Source organism: Neolamprologus brichardi, unplaced genomic scaffold (genome assembly GCF_056152115.1).
Source record: "Neolamprologus brichardi isolate AB-2024 unplaced genomic scaffold, ASM5615211v1 NODE_ptg000008l+_length_2720982_cov_1, whole genome shotgun sequence".
NCBI classification, from domain to species: domain Eukaryota; kingdom Metazoa; phylum Chordata; class Actinopteri; order Cichliformes; family Cichlidae; genus Neolamprologus; species Neolamprologus brichardi.
This window is the reverse complement of record NW_028270135.1, coordinates 869,858-889,315: the sequence shown is the minus strand read 5'-3', so window position 1 is coordinate 889,315 and position 19,458 is coordinate 869,858. Positions and strand designations below refer to the sequence as shown.

The 19,458-nt window shown below is 43.3% G+C and overlaps 1 protein-coding gene and 1 pseudogene across 2 annotated transcripts; one reads left to right on the top strand and one right to left on the bottom strand.

Moving 5' to 3' along the window:
• Nucleotides 1-219: 219 nt before the first annotated feature.
• On the bottom strand, nt 220-18,963 carry nod1 (nucleotide-binding oligomerization domain containing 1). Of its 2 annotated transcripts, none has more exons than XM_087837143.1 (12): nt 18,954-18,963; nt 12,504-12,702; nt 11,626-11,800; nt 7,235-9,047; nt 7,080-7,163; nt 4,650-4,733; nt 4,462-4,545; nt 4,107-4,190; nt 3,938-4,021; nt 3,687-3,770; nt 3,523-3,606; nt 220-1,054 (listed from the first exon to the last, which is right to left on the bottom strand). In XM_087837143.1, the coding sequence occupies exons 2-12, from the start codon at nt 12,678-12,680 to the stop codon at nt 982-984; spliced, it is 2,826 nt and encodes a 941-aa protein (XP_087693269.1). In that variant the 5' UTR covers nt 12,681-12,702; nt 18,954-18,963; the 3' UTR covers nt 220-981. The 2 variants fall into 2 exon arrangements, with proteins under 2 accessions (XP_087693269.1, XP_087693268.1); XM_087837142.1 differs by lacking the exon at nt 18,954-18,963 and adding an exon at nt 14,341-14,467.
• On the top strand, nt 15,865-17,342 carry LOC148094775 (uncharacterized; annotated as a pseudogene).
• Nucleotides 18,964-19,458: the final 495 nt, after the last annotated feature.

Below are 19,458 nucleotides of genomic sequence, written 5' to 3'. Positions count from 1 at the left end.
GCTCCCAGCATTTTGGCCATCATCATCATCATCATCATCTCATTTTGAAACCACACACGGTGAGCGAGGGAGGAGAACGAACCTGAAGCTGCTAAAAAGTGAAAGCAAAAGGTGGTGCAGACTACAGCCTGCTGAGGGAAGGTGTGGTGTGTTTATACCTGAACTCAGGTAAGTGGCAGAAACCAAGTAAGAAAAAGAACAAATCACTCACTCTGGATTTGATAGGTTTGTATATTTGATAGTGTGCACCGAGAGAAACACGGCCCCAGCATGCTTTTTATCCTCAAACTGTCGGGTTTGAGCCCCGACAAACAATCTGTACAACAAAAGAATCACAGCAAGCTTGAATATTTCTGTATGTGCATCCATAGAAACAGGATTTCACAGCATGTAGGTCTGTTAGCCTGTGGGCTCCAAGCAGCCTCTCACATGGGCTAATGTTCATACTGAACAACACTGGTATGTATATCAAGGCCCCTGTGTGTAAGGAGCTCCGGCTCTCTGAAACTTTTAACACTTTTAACACTTCAGGTCACATCTATGCAGAAACACAGGAAATGCTAAAGAGTTCGAGACCTTTGAAACACCATCAAGTATGTGAGAAACAGCCTCTTGTGTAACAGTGAGATGAATATAAAACAGCATTTACAGTACACAGAAAACAAGGTGTGCATGTGAGTCAGCATGCTGTATACTTCTTGTTTAAGGTCCCACTTCCTGACTTTTGTGGAAAACTGTGAAACACTTGTTGAAATTTTAGGGGAAAGTCCCCAAAATGCAACACGGTGATGTCGTTCAGAGACTTCAAAAATAAACATTCTGGGTTTTTCGCTTAAGAATAATAAATAAATAAAAACAGACAATGGAGGTGGTGCGACTTTATCCCCGCGGGTGAAACTGCACCAAATCCGTTTGCTGACACGCGGACCGAGCGCCACACTTCCTCCTCCACACAGCTCCGTGCATGCATCATGTGCCCAGTCAGTGGAACCGCAGCCGCTTCTCCGACACAAACTGCTGCTCTTCCTCTTCAGAGAGCCGGTTTCCTTTCACGCTGTAGAAACACAATCAGACACAGTCATGCATTCACAGGGACAACGTTAACGACGGGGGACAGGGACAAGCTGGACCTAGTGTTGTAGAGGGCATCTCCCTGCTGGTCTGGGTCCACTGTGGATCCAGCTCCAGATCGAGGAGATCAACACGTCCTCCACCAGCGTTACTTCTGGTGGCCTGTACTGGCCCGACACTTTAGATTATGCTGTGTTTTTCTTTCATTCATCATCTGTAATATCTCAATAGACCTTTTACTGATGACTCAATAAATTCTGTCTCAGTTGAACATCTGAATTATGAAGCAGAAATTTCCTGGTTTTTTTCTACTGAACCTGAAATGACTTGGGACAGCTTAATTCCTCTATTTTATTAGCTCACTGTCCGTTTCAACAGAGAGATGAGGGCAATCAGCAGAGCTACACCCTTTGAGCCTATTTACGTGCTAGTCCATTATTGTAGCATCTACCTTACAGTAGAGGCGCCTGATGATCAGATCAGTGGCTCTCAAACTTTTCACAATGAGTACCACCTCATAAAATCGAAGGCTCTTGACGCACCACCCTTATGAGACGATTTTATTTCTTATAAGAATATTATTTATTTTAACTGTCATAAACAGGATGTGACGTAATGATAATAATACCATCTGTACTGCATTAAACCCTTCACAGCAGGTGGGATATCCAATCTTTAAGTCAGTGGTTCCCAAACGTCTTTTGCTGGCCCCCCTTTGTTTGACATGAAAAATGTTTTTGCTCCATTGTGGTTTATTTCACACCTCAAACATTTAGTAAACAATTAAGCAAATACAAGTAATCTGCAATAAATTACAGGTAGTAATAAAATAAACTACTAACTCTTTTACGCTGCGTCCACACCTACACGGGTATTTTTGAACACGCAGCTGTTTCATCCACGTAAACGGCGTTTTGAATCACCAAAAACAGAGATTTTTAAAAACTCATTTTTTGCGTTTACGTGTGGACGAGGAATACAGAGTTCGTCACGCAACGTCAAAGGTATGTGCCTTTTTTCACGTCACGCTGTGGCCACGTTATTGTTTACATGAGATGAATTGCAGAATGACAGATAGAGACAAAATACTGTTAATCTGACTGTCTGCAGGTTTTACACGCAGTTACTGTCCCTCCATTTACAAAGGCAGAGGCGACACGGTGTGATTATTTTACTGTAGTTGTTTTTTCCTGTGTAATAATATTCAACATTGCTATCAATACATTTTTCAAAAAATGTCTCTCTGTGCAAAATGGGTTTAAAACATAAACAGCTGTGGGATCCTGTTTGTCTGTGATTTGAACCGGGGAACAAATCGTGGCAGAATCAGCCTGATGTTATTTGTATCCCGCTTTAACTTTACTGTATTACGGAGCCCCGCAGGGGACATGGGAGAAAAAAAAAAAATTAAGACGGACTTTTGCAAGATCTCACAAAACAAACTCGGGATCTCGCAAAAGTTGAATTCCAACAATGGCGGCAGCTACTTAGTTGTAATATTACTGTTTCTGGGTCACAAAATACACTTTTAAGATATTTTGAGGCGTGAATGTAGTTGTGTAAACGTCAGATACCTGCTCGGTTTACAAGACATCACATATTTGCAAAAGTGCTCCGACGTTTTCAGAGATCTGACACCCACTAGCTCGAAGCTAACGGGAGGTCGAGCTCTACTACAGCCGGGAGGAACACCGCTTTCCCGGCACATCGTGCCTCGACTTCCCGGTCGGCTTCGAGCTGGCGGCCTCCGAAGAATGCGGCTAAAACTTTTGCGAGATCTCGCAAAAGTCCGTCTTAATTTTTTTTTTCTTCCATGTCCCCTGCGGGGCTCCGTACTGTATAAAGAGCTAACATCTCCAACATGTCAGGAGTAGTTAGTCATTACAAGAAGTGTTTGTGAACTAAAAATCAAGAATGTGGGATCCTGTTTGTCCGTGATTTGGAGAGCCCAGTGCTGCTCCCGACGAAGGAAAGACCAATCCTGCAGGGAGACCTACCTCGGCACTTGTGCAGGTGAAGCCAAAGAGAAGATTTGCTTCATCATATTTTCTAGTCTTTGGCTCAGAATGAAGTTGGTTTGGAAACATATTCAGTGATGCTTCATCTCCTGCTTTGTGTTTGTGTGGGCGCCCCGTGCTAGCAGTGTCCAAGTGTTTTGTTCTGCAATGGCTCTGCGCCCCCCCTAGGGGGCGGGCCCCACACTTTGTGAAGGTCTGAGCTAGCCCAACTTCAGTAACCCTACAAACATCACTGCTGTTTAGTTTCCTGTCTTCGTTTATGTTGGAAGTGACAGCAGAGCACTTAACAGCCTTACAGTTACTGATCCGTCTCTAACTAGCTTAAGTTTGTGTCCAGAATAAGTTGGACTTCAAATAATCACCCTCTGCTTGGTCTGACATAACCTTGAGGGGAGAACAAAAGACCAAGATGTCAATTTGAACGGATGCTCACCATATCTCTTTGAGTGCTTGGTTGTGAGCGAGGGCCTCAGCGAGCTGCCTGATCCCCTCCACAGTGAACTGGTTGCTGATTAACCTGCAGACAAGCAAGCAGTGACTTACAAAGGACACCGAGCTGTGTAAACAGGGTGCAGACTGATGCTGTGTTGTCCTCACCACAGGTGGGTCAGACCAGTGTTTGCCTGAATCATGTCAGCCAGGCGTGGAGCTGCATCATCGGTCATTTCATTCTCCACCAACCTAAAAAGCACAAACAGGCACACAGCCCTGAGACTGACGTCACTCTGGAGAGGCAGCACTGACACTGATGTAGCTCCACATCCATAAGGTCAAACATGCATTTAAGCGCTGCGAGTTCAGGTGGCGCCTCCCAGCTCTCCGACTGGGATAACACAGACTGCACGTACCAGAATATCCTGAGCGCCGTGTTTTCTTTCAGTGCTTCAGCCAGGCCCCGCCCACCTCTGGATGTAATGCAATTGGCCGACAGACTAGAAGACAAAAAAAGAGTAAAGATTTTAATCATTAAGTCTGGATGGGCGTTTTTATGTTTGTGCCGTTTGTATAACTTCCTGCCTGAGGTTGGTGAGGCTCGGGTGCTTCCTCAAAGCTTCTCCAAATGCTTCTGCTCCCTCATCGCCGATGCTGTTGCCCCACATCCTGCAAAAATGCACAGAAAGCCTGATCAGGCACCTCGTTACCAAGTGCTTCCTCAAATGTTTTCAGCTGGGCTAAACCACACAGCTAAAAATGCCTCTCGGAGGGATTTCTCTCTTTGTCACGTCTGGTTTCAGTCACCAGGGTGTCTTTCTGTGGTGCCCAAACACTCAGAATAAATGCTAGAAACTTCCTCTGTCACCATTAAAGCTGCATTTTTACTCTTACACCTCAGCACTTTGCTGAATTTCCTGGATGAACACTGAATTCTTACCCAACGTCGAATATTGACGAGCTCTTCTTTATGGCGCTGGCCAGATGCCTCCCACCAACACTGGTGATCTTGTTTTTACCAATCCTACGAAGTAATGTCAAAGTATTCAAGGTTAGTAAAGTTGGTAATGTTAGTAAGGTTAGTATGTAGGTTGGTTTTTTCCCTAAATGGAGATCTTTTTAACTTACTTGAGAACTCGCAGTTTGGGGCATTCTTCGATGATCTGAGCAACAAGCCGGGCTCCAACATCTGTGATGTTATTGTTGTAAAGCCTGAGGACACAAATATAAAAACATAAATCACTGTGTGTTTTTGGTTTTTTAAAAAGGGATTCAGACAAGTTTTGGAGAAAGTGGGATAACAGCGAGCTGCTTCATGCACATTTAAAGGACATCAGGTGTTGGCAGAGAGCTGCACAGAGGGATAGCATCCTCAAATAAAAAGAATTAAAGAAGATAAGATGAAAACATTATTCCAAACATTGTAAGACATCCGTAGTTGTTTGTAAAAGTATGTGTGTATATATAAACACCAACACCAAACACTCCTGCCCAAACTGAGCAGTTTTCTAACTCTGCCTCAGAAGCGTCAGCAGTGCTGCTGCATCAGTGTCAAGCCCTCCACCATCCCAGCATCCACCTGGATCTACTGTTAGCAGTTTGGGTGAGTTGCTGCACAGCTCTTTTAAATTTGATGAACAAGTGTCTGCTGTAGATCTAGTTTCTACCAACTGCGTCTCATCTCCAAGACCAGGCCTTACGTTCTGCATAAGGACCTGGAAAAGCTTATTCAGGCCTTTGTGACCTCTAGGCTGGATTACTGCAGTTCCGTCTTCATTCTGCTCTTCATCGACTGCAAACTGATCAGAAATACAGCGGCACGCCTTCAGACTGGAACTGGGAGGTTTGCCTCTGTTACGCCTGTTCTAGCTAACCTGTCTACCCATTAAGTCTAAATTAACACAGCGCTGAGCTACCTTACTGACCTCCTTCGATCGTATATTCCTGTTAGAGCACGAAGATGATCTACTCTTGGTGCAGCCAAGATCTCGGCTGAAGTCTGGAGGTGACCGTGCGTCTGCCGTGGCTGCACCTGATTTGTGGAGTAACCGACTGCTATCCAATCATTTAAATCACGGTTAAAAACCTGTTTAGTTAACCTTTCCTGTTAGTTAATGCCCATCTGATTTCTTGACTGACTCCATTTCTCTTTTATTCATATCTTTTTTTGTGCTTTTGCTATGTTTTTATTTGATATGCATTTCATGCTATTCCTGTATCAGTGACACTGACTCGCTCAATGACACAAATCAGTTTATAACTTCATACAACTACCACCCAGATAACTGGATCAGAGAGAGTTTGAACGCTGAGTGAGAGCAGACAGTGCTGAGCCTTTACTTTCAGATTCCTCCGTGCTGTGTTAGCAAACTGCTGCTGAAGTGTGAAGAAGTGAACATACACAATGTAAGACTGAACTGAACAGACTGGGCCCCTGGGTGCTACTGAGGTGCAGAGATGGGCAGTAACGCGTTACTGTAATCTGATTACTTTTTTCAAGTAACGAGTAAAGTAAGGGATTACTATTGCAAAAACAGTAATTAGATTACCGTTACTTTCCTGTAGGAACGCTGCGTTACTGCGTTACTAAAACCGTGATTTTTTGCGAGCATGTCTCATGACAGTGACGTAAGCGAGCGCGACGTTCCTGACAACAGCTGTGTGCAGATCAACAATGGATCATATATCGAGTGCAGAGAGAGTATGAGCGTGCAGCGTTTAAAGCGTGGAAGTACTGACCTTACTTTGAGTTTGATTCCATAAAAAGTGACAAAAACATTAGTGTCCGTTGTGCGTGGGAAGAAAACTTCTTTTTACAGCGAAAAACCCCTAAACTTCCAAACAAGCACCGAGTAGCTACGACGTAATGGGAAACTCACAGAGAAACTGCCGTATCCTTCCACTGACCGCTGCACACCTGCACCAGGGTAACCCTCCGCCTACCCTACTCCTGCTTTACAGGTGAAAATAGAGCAACAGGACCGCTAGTCTGTGACTTTATTTATTTTCTGCTGTGTTTTACTTGCATCTATTTGAAAGACTGAGTGTAAACACACAAAATATTTTATTTTATGTGCTGGAATGTGCAGAAAATAGGTTTAAATGTTAAACTAATTTCTTCCAGTCAGAGAATGTTGCAGATAATTAAATTTTTGCTTGATGCATAAAGTTAAAAGATTAAAACTAATAAAACAAGTTTTAAAAAGAGACTTTTCCATTTGATTACATTTTGTATGATGATTATGCAGAAAAAGTAGAATTGGGCTGAAAGATCTATCACTTTATCACCTATTCAGGTTGTAAATCGTGTTTTTAAAAAGTAACTAAGTAACTAAGTAACTAATTACCTTTGGAAATAAGTAAAGAAAGTAACTGGATTACTTTTTGGGGGAAGTAATCAGTAATTAGTTACTGATTACTTTTTTCAAGTAACTTGACCAACACTGCTGAGGTGTCACCGATCCCAATCTGATCCAAAAATCAGATCAGTTGGTCCCAAATGTTGATGTAACACATCCAACACCCTGATCTGTTGTTACTGTTACAACGTTTACTCACCCCAAAACCTCCACAACCTTGTGTTTGCACAGCTCCTCTGCAAGAATCTCAATGCTGCTGTCGGACAGGTGATTCACACACAGTCTGCAGGGGAACAGTTTCATTAGAGCTCAGAGTTAAACGAAGCACGCGTTTGAAAGCACGACCGCACTCACCTCACTACGGTCATCTTGCAAAAGGAAGGCTTGAGCTGCTTCACCCCATAGTCGCTGATGTTGTTGTTATCCATGTCGAGCCCCAGGAGTTTCTGACGGTGCTGCAGCACAAAGTTCAGGGCGGTGCAGTCACCCGAGTACACGTTACAGTAACCCAGCTTGATGAAGCCGGCCGTGATGCCTTTCGCCGTCATCTGAGCGATGTCTTTGCTTCCCGTCTCGAATATGCACCTCAGCATCCACAGGAAGTTGGGCAAGACGTGAACTTTCTTGCCTTCCTGGCCGTCGTGGTGGGGTAAGCCACGCAGGTGCAACTTGACACTAGTGGAAAGGTACGACTTCAGCAGGGCCCGTTTCTTCTTCAGTAAGACGGGAGACACCAGATGTCCCATCAAGCCTCTCTGACTCTTGGACAGCAGGCCGCACAGGAACAGGTTGGTGAACTGCAGGTGTTCGTTGGTTGCAAACGGCTTCTTTTCGCTGGGCTTTGAAGAGCTACTTATGCAGGAATCAAGAGGCAGACAAGACACCTTCCTTCTCCTGCTGCACTCTGTGAAGAACTTGAGGATGGAGCTGGCAGCAGCCTGCTCGTCCAACACCAGAGCAAAAGCCGCCAGAAAAGACTGAAGGGTGACGTGGAGGAACTCGAAGGTAGCGGAGCTCCCGCTGGCATCCTCCTCACTCACAGGTCTGAGAAAGCCGAGGGTCAGATCTTCCTCCATCACACCGCACTCGCTGATCTCCTCTTGGCTGGAAATGAAGCTGCCTCTCTCCATCCCCTGCAGCGCCAGCTTGGCAAACACAGCAAGAGGCCTGAGCCCTGCTTTGAACGTCTCCGAGGTGCAGCGGGTGCTTTTCTTCAGCAAAGACGGAGCAGGTGTGGCAGAGCGACTGAGGAACACTTCGGACAGCAGGAGGAAGATGTCGGTGAGCGTGATGCAGGTTTCGGGCAGATGAAAGCTGTCGTGCATCGTGTGCAGGTGTCCAAAGCTCTTGAATACAATCCAGCAGAAGAGCGGGGTGGAGCACAGTCCACAGAGGTGGGGGCTGGCATCCAGCTGAATGGACACCAGCTCTCGGTGCTCCTGCTCCTTAAAGTGCAAATCAGTGTAGGTCTTCAGGTGATCTGGGGAGAAGCCACGCAGAGCCACCTTCTTTCTGATCACCCTGCTTTGGATCTCAATCCCTGTCCGGGCCGTCAGCACCTTTTGAGAGCCCTTGAGTAATTTCCCACAGAGCAAGCTGATAAGCAGCTGGAGCGGGTTGGCCTTGTCCTCCGGTGAAACCACCTCAGGCAGGTTCATCAGGTCGACGTCCTCCTGAATCTCATCGTAGCCGTCGAAGGTAAAGACGACTTTCTCCGGGAAGCGCAGGATGTAATCAAACACTTGATTGTCTGGATCGTGATCTGGGTAGCAGTTGTGTTTGAACAAAAGGTCTCTGAGGGAGATTTGTTCTGCGTCCTTGAAGGTGCTGAACATCCTACAGCGAAACTTAAAGAAGAAGACGGCATCCGTCTGCAACTCTTTTACGGACCAGAGGTTCTGGAGCTTCTGCAGAAGGATGGATTTTCCCACGCCAGCGTCCCCCATTACGTAGATGATTTCACCCTGGGGGTTGAAAGCTGCGTGGTCTCCCAGGAGCTGGTCCACACTCTCTAAGAAGCCCAGGCTCTCGTTGCAGTCGTTTAGCAGTTCCATCACAGTGTCCGTGTAGAGGTCCTCCAGCCGCGCCTCCTCTTGCTGGCCGTAGGACATGATGAAGCTGGTGTCCCGGCTCATGTCGTGTCTTAACTTCTCACAGTATCTGCTGACTTAGTGCACATTTAAAAGTGTCAAAGCTTTGATCGAACTCATTCTTAAACAGATCTGGATCAGTGCATCTGTGCAGGATTCACAGCACTTCACTGGTTCCACATGCTGCCATGTTACAGCCTGATAACAAAATCAATTCACCTCAAAATCCTGAACACAGTAGTCCATAATGACGGAAAAAACTCAGAACTGGTGCAAATGTATTGAAATAAAAAACAAAACTTGACATGTGTAACTTTTCCCATGACACTCGGCTGCATCCTGTTTCCTGATTGGGCATGGGTTTGGCACTCAGCTGTCTGTGTAAGCACGTTAGTGGCAGCCATGAAGTCCAGTGAACGAATTCTCTTCAGGCCTCTGAGACAGCAAAGTGAAGCACTGTGAATACTTTCCAAATGCACTGTAACTCACAACACGACCACAATAACAGCAGGTTTCCCAGCACAGCAATACTGTGATCTTCTACTCTGACTGTAGAAGACAAAACTCCTCTAGAAAGGCAAAAAAGAATGATCTATTTGTTTGTTGTCAGTGTACTAACATAGCTATTCAATTTTCCATGTGTTCACGTTTTCACAGGTGTAGAGAACACATGAGCATGAGCGTGGCAGTTTGCCTTCTTGAAATGTAGAAGGTGATTGGCTCGGTGTCTATTTGAGGGAAAATCTAGAGTTTTATAAGGAGGTGTTGTTCTTTGTAAGAACTGCCCGCCACTGCTCAGCTGTTTCATAAATGACCAAAAATAGCAAGAAAAATGTTTCAGATTAAATAAGAAACAAGAGCAACTGGCCCAGTGTGAGAGGGCTCCAAAAGTGGGATATTCAGTGTCAATTGTTCCAAACGTTTAAATAAAGACTGACTGCTCATCTTGCAGCGCTGCTGTGGAGGTGTGTGTGTGTGTGTGTGTGTGTGTGTGTGTGTGTGATCTGTAGCTACAGACGGGGGGATTTCTTCTGGGTTTCTAAAGAGAAAAAAAGTGTTTCTTTATGATTTCAGTGCACTGTGTTTTATTGGTCATCACATGATTTAAGGGAGAATTGCAGGGTGAGGTTGACTGGTTCCAGGTAGGGAAGCTTTTGTGTGGCTTAATTACATTTAGTTAAACTTACATGAAATTTAGACCAAAAGCCTGAAAGTATACAAACAAAAGTTAAACATAATTGACATCAGTTCAAATGAATAATGAGGTAAAATGTTACAAATGTGTCCAAATGTGTTTAATAATGTGAAAAGAAATCATAAAGAATGGCTTACTGTCTGGATATTTTGTATCAAATATTGTTTTGAGACAGAGTGCAGGTTGTTTCTTAGATGTTGGCTTTAACCACTGCGTTAGTTACTCGAGCTGATCTTACTGGATCTGTTCCCCTGTTTTATCCACACAGAAATAAACTGTGAGGCTGACAGAGCTGTTTTACAACGTTTGTCTCATGTCCAGCTAAATCATTTACTTTTACAATGTTATATCATCGAAATCTGTGAAGTGGGCAGAAATTGTGGCATCACTATTAACATTTAAGACCTTTGCATACTGAACAGATTTTGCTTTTCAACTGCTTTTAAGATATTCTGAGACTTGAGGAGGTGGTAAGGCTGCGCATGTTTCATGCTCTCACAAACAAAAATAACAAATAAAACAGCTTTTTTAAGTCAATAACACTCAGGGACTCCTTTACTCCTGCTCCATCAGCCTGACGGTTACTGTTGTTATTCATGTAAAACACCCACATACTCTACATATAATAGGGGTGGGGGAAAAATGGATACTGTGTAGCATGGTGATATTTTGTTTGCTAATAATGTATGGATACAGGGACAGCAGAAATCGATATTTTGTTACAAAAAGGTTTTTGTGCTCTGACTTCAGAGCATGTTGATCCTTTTTCTGAGCAAGAATCCTGACATTCCTTCACTGTCCAAATGTGTTTAACTTGTTTTGGCAGCAATAAACATGACAGTTTACTTATTTTAATTTAAGACATGTTTTATTTTAATTAAGTTTAAAACTTTTTTATTTAATGTAAAATTATATTTTGTTTTCATTTACTTTCAAATTCTTCAGTTGCTGAAGGGGCTGCATAGTTTTCATAAACTGCATAGTTCAGAATAGCTATAATTGTACCAGATGGTTGATTCAGTTAAGTTGGACTAGACTGTAATACAAACCGTTCAGTTTGTCAACAATCAAACTGAAATGAGAGAAAGACTGAGTGTGAGACTTTGATATTAGAGAAAATGAATATTGATAAAGTTTACCTTTATGTACAGAATCTGAATATCGCAAAATATTTTAAAAAATTGCAATAATATCGTATCGTGCGTTAAGTATTGTGATAATATCGTATCGTGGGATGTATGGTGATTCCCACCTCTAACATATAACTTCAGTCACTCAAAAAAATCGCTGATTTCTACAATTTCAGTTTGAAATCTAACTACACTTTCTGTATAATCATGTAGAAAATATACTGTTACTCTTGTTATAGATTTTTATTTTCTACCATAACGGCTCGACTGGTAAACAGACAGATGTGAGAGCTGTAAAGTCTGAAAGAGGTCAAAGATGATGACACCTACTTGGATCAGTGTTCACCACCTTCATCACGGCTACATCTTCACTTGGGGTGTAGTTGATCTCTTGCAGCCATGGCTGCAGGTCTATGTATGCATCACATACTTTATAAATTATGAAGATGAAATAGTCACAGGCCTCCTCCCCTTTGCACTGGACGAGCTCCAGGACTTTGCGCACCTAGAAAAAAAAATCATGAAAGAAATTCAAATTTATATTTAAAGTTTTTAAATTGTGTAGTATGTATGCAATCTTGAAGGAGAGGTCAGAGGTCAAATGTCATTTTATACAGTACTTTCTATATATTCACAAAACACACAACACCTGTAGGAATGGTAGCTGTCCACCAATAAATTACTAAGTTGACCTTGAAGACCTTGATGGACGATGTCGTGGGTGGTTAGCATGACCTCACCCTCCACAGAGTTTTACAAACACACAATCCAAACTTTTCAAGCTGTCATGTTTACACACAGAGTAGGGATGCACCGATACCGGTATCGGGTATCGTCCTCGATACCACATTTTCTAAAGTACTCGTACTCGTTAAAAGTCCCCCGATACCGAGGACCGATACCATGCTTTTCATTTTAAATAAATGTTCTTAATTCCAAACTAGTCCCTTGTTGTTGTTGTTTTTGTTAAATTATAGGACTAAAGCTGTTACCTGTAAATTTAAATCATGTTTTTATTAAGTACTCGGCATCAGCGAGTACTGAAATGCAAGTACTCGTACTCGTTTCCAAAAAAGTGGTATCGCTGCATCCCTAACACAGAGTGATGACGCGCACACACGCAGACACTATCACAAACATCACCTCCTCGCTGAGGCGGTCAGGAGTCGTATTCAGAGATTTTAAAGCACAGATCTTCTTTTTCCTACCTGATCAGCCTTGGTGGCAGTTTGCTGAACAATCTCGACATCCTCCTGACAGAAGAAGCCACAGGCGAACAGGTTGTCCAGGATGCACTGAATGCTGCTCAGCCTGGTCACGAGCAGCTCTCTGTGGTAGGTGAGGAGGCTGGAGCACGGCACCCTGGCTTCTTTTATCTGATCCATATTTACAGGACAACAGTCAGCTCTGTGGGACAAAAGATCAGAAACGACACTGTTGACAGCATTTCAACATCACACGGTAAGTTTCTTTCTTCTCCTTCCTTATTCACAGGCTCACCTTTGTGACTAACATGACACAGATCGTCACACCTGATGCCCTTCCTGACAGCCATCCCAGATATTTCTTGAACCCTGTCATCACCCTTCGTGTTTGGAACATGTGCTAACCATGTGACCACTGTGACACAATTTTTGCTAAATCAAATGGACAAAGTGAGCAACAGGACTCACACAGGTTCACTTCTTATCATTTGAAACTGATGACAATTTAGTTACAAAAATACTCGAGTACAAACAGCAGGGGTCTCGTTCGTGCTTTCAGCCGAACCTTTGTGTGACTGTAACTGACTGTTTTATTGGCTCCTTTCTTTTAAAGCTGTGTTCAGAGCACGTTAACAGTTCAGACTAATTGCCCTTTTCATTATCAAACAAGTCTGATGACTGTTTTTTTCTGTGTGTAAAAAAGAAATTCAAAATATGCCAAATTGCTTGTTTTCTTTCGTCCTTATCTGTCAAAAGCTGTGGTCTCCACCAAACACACCGAACTACAGCACAGAAAGGACATTACTAAACCCAGATTACTATGAACCAGTTCATGACCTATCACTATTTTTTTATTTTATTTTTTTAACTTAACCCCTTTTTAGCCAGTCAACTAACTGTTAATTCAACAACACCAAAATATAAAATATATAATAAGATATCATCACATCAGCAGGTTAAATTACAGGCCAATCAATAAAGTGAATTGATACCAATGTTTGATTTTTAAAGGATACTGCAGCTATTTTTTTCTTCCACACACACAGATCACTCAGACATGTGTTATGTGTAGTTATTTATTTACTGGTTTATGCTCCAGCCAACTCTGCTGGATCAGCTGGTTGTGTTTTTGTCTGTCCTGCCAAAATGTTTTTGTAAAATGTTGTTTTTCATAAAAATGTCACCTAAAAGAAAATTAGCTAAAAGAAAAAAAACATCAGCACCTGCCAATGTCAGCAGTGGCCCAATGACAAACGAGGACGCTGTCATCGCAGAGATACGGACACTGTAACCCATAAAGCAAGGGGCCGTTCCCTGAAAGTTACCGTTTGCGGGGTAACTTTCCGATTCTGAACACACGTGATCCTGCATCTCTGACCTCGGTCTGAAACACTGAGTGCGTGAGTACTGAGCACAAATACTGTAAACACACAAAGGCTGGCGAGAACTTGTCTGACCTGCAGCTCGTCAAACGCGGTTTACAGATTTATCACTTCCGAAGTTCGTGCTACAAATATCTTTCGCATCTTTAGTCACAAAGTAACAACATTACGTATTTTCCCGCTTTTCCTGTTTAACAAATCCGTGCCCTCAATCCTGGAAGGCTCTGTTTTGTTTACGGAAATACAAACTTAGTGAAGAAGAGTCGTAACTGACATGAAGGCTTAGCCTCTACGGTCAAAGTGACAGACCTCTCTTCCCTCAGCCGTGCTGACCCTGTTAAAGAGCACCTGAAAGGTGCCAATAAGAAAAAATGATGTCTCCGAAATTCATTCCAGCCCGCAGAAAAGTTACCCGTACTGGACTGAATCGTAGGTACAGAACCATAAATGAATCCTACCATTGTGCTGGGTCCACACCAAAGTTACAGCCGGGTTAGAAAAGAAAACGAAAACTTCGGTTAAATGCACGACAGCCCATGAGGCTACAGTTAGTGCCCGTGCCGCGCCCCTTAGAAAGCATCAGCTGTAGCCACAGATGCAGGAAGTAAAAGCGCTGTGAATGGACGCGTCATTTCTTTACGGAGTTTCTCAACCTATGCGTGCTGCGTTCAAGGTCCCGCTAAAGCTGTGGAGTCCTGCACGTTAGTATGTCCACCCATCTCTCTCTTATCCAATTGCTGGAGGAGAGGTGACGGGGTGGTGGTACACCTTGCACACGTCGTGTAAGTGTATCTATAAATGAATGTATAAATCCATGTGTAAATAAGCCCCTGTTTAAAATCTTTAAAATGAAATAAATGTGTTACAACTTGAATAAGAGTCAACACTATGACCAATGTATTATATTGCATATCAGCTGAAGTTTTTATAACAGGCCTGCTAATTTGATTAACTACAACTATCGCCGTCCTCTCAGACGCGTGGTTGGTCCTTGGTGTTCTCCTCCCTGCCTCCTCGTGTTTTTCAGTAAACTCGGATCGCCCAATAAAAATAAATATTTAGTAAAGGAAAAGTGTGTTCAGACATCTGCCTATCACAGCGAAGTCACATCGGAAACACTATTTTGATCAAGCTACCCACCACAGCAGGTCGCTCTGGTAAAGCGCCCCCATGTAGCCGCCGTTACTCATGGTCAACTGCGCGCACAGTCTGAGAGGAGGAAAACACACCCTGACTGTGAGCCGACTCGCCTTACTCCTGCTTCCATCATACTTTTAACATATAAAGGTAGCTGGTGGAAGAGAGAGCAGTGTGTCAGGATGAATGTGATGAATTATATGTGAGCATTCTGAACTGTGATTCTGTGATTTTTATTTTACTCAATATTTACCAAAACCTGCTGTTCCAGTGAAGACATCTTTTCCAAGTGAAAACATTATGACTGCAGCATCTTCATCACCTGTTGAGGTCAAGCTAGATGTGGATTCTTTTATGGAAGGCAAAACGTGAAAATAAAGTGAAAGAAGAGGCTGAGAGTAAGCAAGATGGCAAAAGAAATCTTGGCTGCTAAGAGGTCAGGTCAGAGATGTAGAACAACTTCGCATTCTGGATCCAGATAAGTGTAATTTTGTTGAGTACTATGAAATGCTCAGATACAGAAGTCACACATGTATAGTTGTGGAAATGTTAAAAACCACAGCAGAAAAGCAAAGAAACTCAAAGACTACACACCACATTAAGAACACAGCAAGAGGAAATCTGAAGTCCAGTCCTGGCGATGAACCAAAACTGTCTAAGTTAAACGGTACAAATCCGACCGTGGAGATACCGCGAGACCCAGGTTGACAAAAACGGTAGTATAGGTAGTATACGCCAGGGGGACTGCCTCCGGCCACCGGGTGGTGCGGTCAACAATAGTCAAAAGGTGCGTAAAACCTTGTGACTGCGGCAGAGGACCCACCAGATCAACATGCACATGAATGATGATGAAGAACTGCTCCAGGGGCGCCTTGGTGTGTTTATGAACCTTCCCGAGCTGGCATGGAATGCACGCCGCCGCCCATTCCTTAACCAATTTGTGAAGGCCCGGCCAAACAAACTTAGAGCTGACCAGTTTAACAGAGGCCCGGACCCCGAGAGAGAGAGCATGTACCGAGTCAAAAACCCGACGACACCATAAAACGGGAACTACCGGTCGAGGGCGGCTGGTAGAAACGTCACAGACCAGGAGAGGGCCGCCGTCCTGCACAGGTCTGTCCTCCAGTATGAGGCTGTCTGCGCGGATTTAAGCGCGAGGATGTCTGGGTCACCGCTCAATCTTTGGACATTGTATGGGCTCAAATTGTGGTCATAAATATTTTGTACTTGTAAATCAGGATTTGTATGTGTAAAAAAGATTTGTGTGTGGACTTAACCAAAAAATACGTGTGAAACTCTGCACTCAAGTTTCAAGTTACAACTATGAATTTTGACCCTATATTTCTTCTTTCATCTAATTGGCCAATGTCATGTCAATCACAAATTGAACTCTCCAATCAGAGAACAGATGGGTTAGGCTATTGGAGGACAGGAGATGTATCACAAATTAACAGGTTAACCCAGAAATGTTTCCAAGTGGAGATCAGGAACCAGCTTATGAACCTATTGGTGGACTCTTTGGCTTCCTGAACAATCTTTATCTTGGTCTCTATAATATTTTTTGGAGGCTGAATGAGCTATTAGATTATTAGAGGAACGATATGATGATTACACTGACACTGACTTTGACAATGTCAACATTCAAAATATTAATGTGAGAGACAATAATGCCAATGTTGACAACAATGAAGTGCATGATGATCACAATGCTGTTGTTGTTGTTGGCATTGAAAATGAGGATACTGATGAGGCATTTGAAGACTGTGTGGATGTTCACCAGTACATCCCAGAAGAGGATCCTCAGCCAGGTGTATCCAGGAGGAGGTCTAGAGAGATGGATGAAGAAGATGTGGAACCAAACAAAAGAATCAGATGGAGCAAGAAGTTTTCTGATGGCGACTCTGACTTCTTCTCTGCTTGTGACACTGATAGCGAGGGCTGTTTTGGTAATATTGCTAATGAGGACATCAATCAGCAGGTAACAGAAGAAGAACCGCTGACTGGTGGATCCACGAAAAGGTCCAGAAAGGAAGATGTAGATGAAGAAGAGCGTGATAGCAAAAATTCCAGGCTTGCAAACTCTGATTCGGGGACCAGCTCAACTGTGTACGATCACTCTGAGAGCACTAGTGATGAACGTTTTGAAGATGCACACGAAGAGCTTGACAACCATGAAACTGGAGGCTCGAGGAAGTGTTCCCGAGAGGATTTTGAGGAAGAAAAAGAATACTTGCGTGTTTGCAAATTTCAGAGGTGTTCAAATGAGTCCACCAGCAGCAGTGATGACGACTATCACTATTTCGATGGGTTTTTATCCTTTTAGAAGGCTGATGGCCTATTCAGGTGACCCTGAATCCTCCCTCAGTTATGCTGCAATAAGCTGGGCATACACTGTGCAATTGTTTTAGTCACGTTATTCAGCTCCTGCTCAAACTGTACGATTGACTCAGGGGTGAGTAGTAGGTCACGATGCAGGGTCTCACACTATACGGCCCGATGCTCTGTGCGACCTGAGTGCTCACACTGTGCGTCCATAGCATGAAGGTTATGACACAAAATTTTACACTATTTTCACGGTTGTTGCGGTCGTGATAATTGGGGTGGCTGTAGCTCAGGAGGTAGAGCAGGTCACCTACTGATCGGAAGGTTGGTGGTCGATCCCTGGCTCCTCCAGTCTGCATGTCAAGTATCCTTGAGCAAGATACTAACCCCAAGTTGCTTTCCATTGGTGTGTGAATGTAGTTAGAAAGCACTAAGTATAGAGACTGTGTTTGTGTGATTGGGTGAATGTGGCATGTTATATAGAGCGCTCTGAGTACTCCGGGACAGTAGAAAAGCGCTGTATACGAATCAGTCCATACTTTTGTGAGGCCACATCGAAAAGGTTCGGACAAGCTTGCCAAAGTTCTACAAACCTCCATCGCTTGTGTCCAGATCACATCCGTGTAGCTCCATCTTTTCACTTTCATTTCTGTTTGTGCGTGCGCAGTGTGAGACGCTGCGGTGACACCCTCACAACGGCCGACAGGATTTCAAACAGGTTTGATTTTCTTACGACCAAACGATTGTTGATTGGGAGGCGTTACGCACGACACATGATTAACTCGGGCCGATCCCCAAAACAGTCACATGACTGAAAAATCGGCTCAAAATGGGCCAAAAATTGCACAGTGTATGCCCAGCATTAGGCTGCTGGGGGATTCCCATGATGATCTTAAGGATGTAACACAAGATGAGCTCATACAGTGGCAATTAAACGTTATTAAAACAGCAAATAGCTTTTATCGGTGTGGTTGGTTTTAAGGTTGATTTAAAAAATTGCGTTCTTTTCTAGACAGAGGAGAGTTCAGTTTTTTTCATTATATATATAACACAGAAAACGAAGACGTCATTTATTCATTGTTGAAAATCAGCGCAGTTAGAAGTAAACTGTGTGTCGGAAACATTAATAGATCAGTGTTGTTTGAAATATTATGAGTAAGCCACAGGACCACAGGCAATAATCTGGGAGTGGGCAAAAAGACGGATGGAAGTGAAGAGAGCGTGGAAAATAAAGGTTTTCTACCACAGAGAAGAGCTTTTGCGTACGTGGTGAAATGGTTTTCGGGTAGTGATGTTCGATTCGCGAACGAATCGTTCAATACTCGAGAATCACTTTACTGATTCGTGAATCATGATTCACAAGTCTAACTGACTCACTGACTCATCCCTGTTGCTGTTAGCAAACTAATTCCATTAGTAGAAATATATCTAGCTTATAATTAAAATTGTGTGTGTGGGGGGGGAGGGACAACAGCCAGTTTCTTAACAAAAGCATTTCTGCTCTGAACTGGAAGAAAAAACCCTGAGTAGAAGCTATCATCAAGAAAATAGCTCCTCGGTTCACAGTAGCATTGCTCTGCTAACATGCTAACAGCACATTTGAGCTACTCACCCCCTCCCTTCCTGTGCTGAATCGTAAGCGTAAGCGAATCACTCAGGACTCGCTCACCCCCTCCCTCCTGTGCTGAATCATAGAGCGAACGAATCACTCACTCACTCACCCCCTCCCTCCTGGCTCACAGCTTCTTCTTCTTCTTGGTTGGCAACCAATGTTAAGGCGCATTACCGCCCCCTGGCTCACAGCTCAGTGGACATTTAGATGAGAAAATATATATTTAACACATTTAAGGAAAATACTAATAAAATACAAATAAACAAAATAAATGTTTATTAAGCAATTTTGATAGGAAATTGCTTAATTTTAGAAATGTTTTTGCCTTTTTTTGCTCTATAAAATAGTTGTTTTCTTTTAGAATCATTCATCTTAGCAGTAGGATTTACATGAAAAGAGAAACAAATTAAGTTTGAGTGAAAATGTACATTTTTTGCACTCTCTGGTCAACTGACTCAGTGAATCAAATGACTCAAAAACCCGATTCACTTTGGTGAGTGACTCA

Coding starts and splice junctions, on each gene's coding strand:
- nod1 (XM_087837143.1), bottom strand. CDS start 12,680: ATGGATCAGATAAAAGAAGCCAGGGTGCCGTGCTCCAGCCTCCTCACC. Junction 11,801..12,503: donor CTGCCACCAAGGCTGATCAG/GTAGGAAAAAGA, acceptor TTTTTTTTCTAG/GTGCGCAAAGTCCTGGAGCT. Junction 4,022..4,106: donor CCGAGCCTCACCAACCTCAG/GCAGGAAGTTAT, acceptor TTTGTCTTCTAG/TCTGTCGGCCAATTGCATTA.